Here is a 6,000-nt window from a genome sequence, read left to right as displayed (position 1 = left end):
CTGTTCGTTGCTGCACTTTGGCTCCAATTAATCCAAAGTTCACAGTTCATTTCTCCCGACTGTTTTGTGGATTTCAAAGTTTAGCCAAAAGGATTTCTATTTCGATTAGCATATGCTAATCCGTGGCCCTTCGTTCTTGCAAACTCCCCCCCCCCCACCTTACGCTTAACCAAATTGCTCGTCTAGCCGGGGGGGCTCGGACAGCGCAGGATTCCGAAGGGACTGAGGTGCCTAAAGGTGCTTGGATCGCAACAGAATCAAGGAAATAAACGCGAGAGCGGAAGATCAAGCGAGGGTTATTAAAATGCCAATTTCTGCCGCCGCCGCCGCTCCCTTGAGCCCCCATATACAATAATGTGCAGCTTTCAAGACGTTGGGGGCGGAAGCGCCACTTCGTACTTTATTGTTGCATGTTTATTTAGTCGGCTGAGCAGACGCCCCAGTCAGAACAATGGTTCTCTGGGCGAGGCAAAAGCCTCAATCCTTCAGGAACAATCCAAGCGACTTTAATGGGGCGGGCAGACCAACGAGCAGCCCCTCACCCTACCCCTCAGCCAATGAAAGTCTCCCCGTGGCCGTGCCGTTTAAAGGCACCACAGCCCTGCCTGAGCAAGAGCTGGAGATGGCGGGCTCCGTCGCGCCTCAGGCAGGGGTAGGAGAAGGCGGCGGCGGCGGCATCCTCATCATCTCCCTCGCCTTCAACCTGCCCACTAGATGGCGCTGTCTGCCATAAACACCCGAGCCCGGCCACGCGCCCCTCCCTCCCGGGTCTGCTTGTGGCGCGCGCGCCTTTTCCCTCTCACCTGCCCGGGCCACGTTCCGGTCCCCGGGGGTGGGACGGAGCAGCTCCGGGGCGGAGCGCCGGAGCGGAGGGAGCCGACATGGCGGAGGCAGAAGGAGCGGCCGCCAAGAAGAGCAGCGGCGTCCCCGTTGCCCAAACAGGTGAGTCTTGCTCGTGGCTCTCAGCCGACGGGTCTGAAGGGGCGCCGTGGGGGGTGGGCGTCTCTTTGGGAGGCGGCGAGCGCCCGAGCGCCCCTCTCCCCGGCTCGAAGCCGGATGTTATTGCTGAGGGAAGGATTCTGTAAACACCAGATGCGCTCCAGGGTGGAGGCGCGCCAGCGAGTCATAGGACTGGCGCGGAAGGCGCGCCTGCTGAGGTGATGTGGATGCACTCAGGCGGCCGCCCTGGCCACTGGGTCCGGCGGCCGCCTCCTGCTGGAACAGGTAAGGGCACCGCACCTGCACAACCCCAGTTCCTCAGGAAGAATAAAAAGAATAAAACTCGTCCTATACCCGTGGTTGCTTTGTGACCTTCATCTTGGCCAAGGATGTCGAGCCAAGGCTCCGTTATCCAGAATAAAATCCCCCGCCCCAAAATAAAATCGAGGGTTTCAGTGCGGCCATAACCACGAAAGTTCTGATGTGCAAGAGAACTAATGTGTTGTATGAGAATAGTTGGGCTTTCAGAAATTGCAGTGAAGTTGCCTTGCTTCCTTCTTAATCCCCCCTCCCATTTTCTTACATTGTCAGGGTTCCTCTGCCATTAGCGATTAGTGCAGCTTTTCACCGAGAAAAGCTGCACCTGTTGAGTATCTGCTTGCTGGGCAACAATTAAAGGCAGCCTTGCTAGATAAAAACTGGCGAAGCTGTTGCTGATTTCCCCAGCATCTTCTGTTGTTTACTTTGTTATGGTAAGGGGTTGGATTTTAGTGAAATCTTGGCACTTGCAGCTTGTTCTATAATGTTTTCTGTGATTTGCTCATGGGCTTTTTTTTTTTTACTTTGAGATGCGACACATTTAAAGAGAACAGAACAGAACTGTGACATCTAGTGTTTGCCAGCTTTTTTTGAACACCAGACCATTACACAGTTTGTTTATTCTGTAGGGTAGTAAAGCGGTGGATTAAGCAAATCATAACTCTGTTGGTAGGAGCATGATACAACACAGTAGCTATTAAGACTAGCAGATAAGGACCCATTTTATGTTGCAAGGCCCCCAAAGACTGCCATGGACAGCAAGCCAATATGTTTCCCTGGCACAGCTCCCCTAGGAACTATGCTGGATAAATCATCTCTTTGCCGTTCAAGCAGAGGGAGGTGTGAAGTTGTGTCCCCACTGGAGCCACCTGCCACTCTTGCATGTTTACAAGCCCTTTTGGACAGCTTTCCCTAAATCCTTGCTGAGATTCCCTTCCTTTACCCCCAAAGCTTTCCTGGAACTCAACAGCTGTGTTCCTTAAATATTGCATACTGCCTCAGAGAAGGGAACATTTTCGCCCCCAAACTCCCTTCGCTCCATCTGGTTCATTAATTACTGGAACGCCCACCTTCAAATAATCCTGCCTGTGTCTCTCTTCCTTGCCCTGTTTCTCATCTTGGTAGGGCAGCCCACAGAGTTTTGCCTTTCCCTTTTAAAACCTATTTACTTTCAAACAATCCTAACAATGGGAACTAACTGCAGTGGGTCCAGTGTCCTTCAATAATGTGCTTATCAGTTGATGGGGAATAGCAATTGAAGATGGCTGGTGACTTCTTGTAGACTTCCAAAAGCCATCTCACTGGCCCCTGTGGAATACAGGATGCAGGACTAGATGGAAATTTGGTCCAGAAAACTGGACATTTATAGGTCTCTCCTCTCACTTTAAGTCTCACAAGATACCAAGGCCAAGCCTCAGGTACCGTAAGTGATGCAGGCCTGAAACCTCCCACTATGAAGTCAAACCAGGTCACCCTATCTCTCCCTCTCAAGCCATCTCCCCCTCCTGGCAGGATTAGCCACACATGATAGTGGCAAGCCCTTTGCCTTTGTCCTTCAACTGCCACCTTTGCATTTTGCTCATTTGACTTGGAAGTGGCCCTGATCTAGATTGCCATGAGTGTAAGGGAGTTACTTTTTTTAAAAAAACAACAACTGTATTTTCCGGGGTTTTATAGCTTGGTTGGCAGCACTTGGAGAACATAAGCTTTCAGCATGCTGATTTCTGCAGAGTGTGGTTAATCTGATTTGAAAGCTTTCTGCTAAAAGGCAGGTGTACGCTTTGCAGTCGAAAATCCTGTGCAGAAGTACATGCATGGATAACTCTACTTGGTCCTAATGGAATGACTCATAGCAGTAAATTTGAACGTACACGAAAAAACACACTTGCTAGAGTTGTGGCATGGTGTGTGTGATTAATGATTTCAATTTTAATTTGAACTAGCTTACTGAGTAGAAATAGCCAATTCTGGGTACACTGTATTCTAATTTTAAGGATGGTCAGTATTGCAGCTGGTTCTGGGAGTGCATGTTATATTTGCACTTCCTTGTTTTATTGGTATCATAATTGTACTGCTGAAGCCACACATTGAAATAAAGCTAATACTCGTCATGCATTGTTTCTCATATTATCTGTCTCTTGTGTAACATTGCAGTTTTTTCTACATATCTGTTTTATTTAAATTGCCATAAAGAATAGAGATTCATGGGCAGGGTGCTAAAGATCTGTAGCTAGATGTGGGCTTTTTAACACTTTATGCACTATTTCTGGATTGGGAGCTGAATGGGAGGGTGTGAAACTGCCAGGCAATTTCATGGAAATGAAAACTCTGAAATAAGAAAGCTCTCTTTCTTGAACTACAAAAGCATAGTGCAATATTGCAAATAACGTTAACCAATAATTTGCCTAAACCAGCATAGGTGTGCTGACAGGGGTTTATTGGAGTTGTAGTGCAAAGCATCTCTAAGGCACCAGGAGATAGAGGCTGATTAATCTGTGCATGATGATCCAGTCAAATATTTTCGGATCAGTGTAGGACATTTGGAAGATACCCTGAATAGTTTACAGCAAAACTACAGTGCCGTTTTTAACTGCATGCTAGGTAGCTTTGTCAGGGGTGCAGGATACAGCCATATTTGAATAGCCTGGTGTCTATAGTATCTTGGTATCTCCAAGACTGGATTTTCGCAATGTGTTTTATATGGGGGCTGCATTTGGGCCTGAACCAGACATTCCATCTAGTGCAGAATGCAGCAGCTAGACTGTTGATGGGGGTAGATGGTTGATAGCATGTGACATCTTCTAAAACATCTGCAGTGGCTGCCAATATGACACTGGGCCAGGTTCAAGGTTCTTGTATTAATATATAAAGCCCTGAGCACCCTCAGTCTAGGATACCTTAAAGACCACCTGAGCTCTTATATCACAACTCAATGTTTACAGAGACTTACCTGATTCGCTTCAACTAGAAGTCGGACATTTAGTGTCAGCAGCCCCACGCTGTGTCCAGCAGGTATTTTGCAGGCATTCTTGGTACTGACATTCAGGTGTTTCTTGAGGACCTCCTTATGCTGCCAGGCCTATTCTCTTTTAAGTTTTCTTAAGATTAGCCAGTCATTTGAATGATTATTTTGCATTGTTTTGATGACATTCTGTGCTTTATTATATGTGTATGTATTGTACACCACCTTGATATGTTATGTGATAAATAAGTGTTCTGCAATATGTGAAAGGGATGCAATCTTTGCCCAGAGAGTATTCAGTCTACTTTAGACAAAGATGGTAGTAGAGTGACAAGGTACAGAGTGAAATATCAGCATGAGCCTAAGAGGAAAGAGTCAGATTAGCCAGAAGGAAAGCTAAAGGTTCAGAATTTTCTTTTTGCTCAAGAATGGTCTTGAGTGGGGCTGGCCAAAGAAGGAAGCCCTGTCTATTGCAGACAGTGGTGCATTTAGGTTTTTGAGACTCTGGACTTAATAGCTTCTCCACGTCTTTAAATTGTAAGGTGCGTTACTTAACTAACTTCAAAATGCAGTCAGCGACCCCGGCTGCATTTGGTAAAAGGTAAAGGGACCCCTAACCATTAGGTCAAGTTGTGGACGACTCTGGGATTGCGGTGCTCACTTCACTTTATTGGCCAAGGGAGCCGGCATACAGCTTCCAGGTCATGTGGCCAGCATGACTAAGCCGCTTCTGGCGAATCAAAGCAGCACACGGAAACTCTGTTTAACTTCCCACTGGAGCGGTGCCTGTTTATCTTCTTGCACTTTAACGTGCTTTCGAACTGCTAGGTTGGCAGGAGCAGGAACCGAGCAACGGGAGTTCATCCCGTCGCGGGGATTCGAACTGCCAACCTTCTGATCGGCAAGCCCTAGGCTCTGTGGTTTAACCCACAGTGCCAGCCAGCTGCATTTGGGGGCAATGCTGATTGTTCTGCTGAGTGGGGACCTGATCATCTGCTTTGTTGGCATGTCTGGTTGCTGGCATTATGGAGGAGCACTTCGGGAAGCCCAGAAATGGAAGTGGAACATGCAGACAAAGGAGACTGTGAGCCAACATATGCTTTTACCTTTTGTACCAGAGTTTTAAAAAGTATCTGTCAGTTGAGAACAGCACATACTTGATCCTATTCAGAGTTGGGGGAACTACAGCCCATTGCTTTCAGTGGGCTTATTTGCCCTAAATTCTGCTGCTGCTGCTGCTGTTGTTCTTACCTTGTTAGTCATTTGTTACACTAATGGCTACCAAGCAACTAACAGCAGATTTAAAACCAAAGTTTGAATGGACATACATTATAATGCGAACACATTCATGCAAAATGCTGCAGTTCATAAAAAAGGCACAAAGCAACACCCCCACAAAAGTCCATCTGACTCTGAATAGGGTCAAGCTGCTTAATGGTTTGGTTTTTCTGTATTCAGCATAAGCTTGCTCCTTCAAAATCTCACATGATGTTCAGAACTGAATGTGCCGAGTAACGTCTTGACTCTGATTTTTGTTGTGCAAATTGTTTGTTTCACCCCTCCCCCTCTCGGAATCTATTTAATTCCTTACATCCTAGAATTAGTGTTTGCTACAGAACTCCCTTCGTAAAGCAGGGCTTTCAGTTTGCTCTTTTGCAGTGGGTGGGTGTGTAATATGCAAAATATCGTACAACAAGGTGTAGCAGGTGATCACGTTAATAAAAGGCTGGAGCTCAGGCAAATGTAATTCAAATCAGTCCCTGGTATTTGTGTGCCCCTAG

At 46.9% G+C, this 6,000-nt stretch overlaps 1 protein-coding gene across 4 annotated transcripts in view; it reads left to right on the top strand.

Annotated features, from left to right (window-relative positions):
• Positions 1 to 790: 790 nt before the first annotated feature.
• MAP7 (microtubule associated protein 7) overlaps positions 791 to 6,000 on the top strand; it is a 97,560-nt gene continuing 92,350 nt past the window's right edge. Inside the window, exon 1 of one of the 4 annotated variants that reach the window (XM_083731663.1) lies at positions 791 to 942. In XM_083731663.1, the coding sequence (XP_083587789.1) occupies positions 882 to 942 (61 nt within the window). In that variant the 5' untranslated portion in view covers positions 791 to 881. Of the gene's footprint in view, positions 943 to 1,141; positions 1,225 to 6,000 lie in introns of those variants that run through there. The other 3 variants (XM_083731662.1, XM_083731660.1, XM_083731661.1) reach the window with 3 other exon arrangements.

Source organism: Podarcis gaigeae (genome assembly GCF_964106915.1).
Source record: "Podarcis gaigeae genome assembly, chromosome: 3".
NCBI lineage: Eukaryota > Metazoa > Chordata > Lepidosauria > Squamata > Lacertidae > Podarcis > Podarcis gaigeae.
Note: the sequence above shows the minus strand (reverse complement) of the source record. Positions and strands in the feature narration are given on the sequence as shown.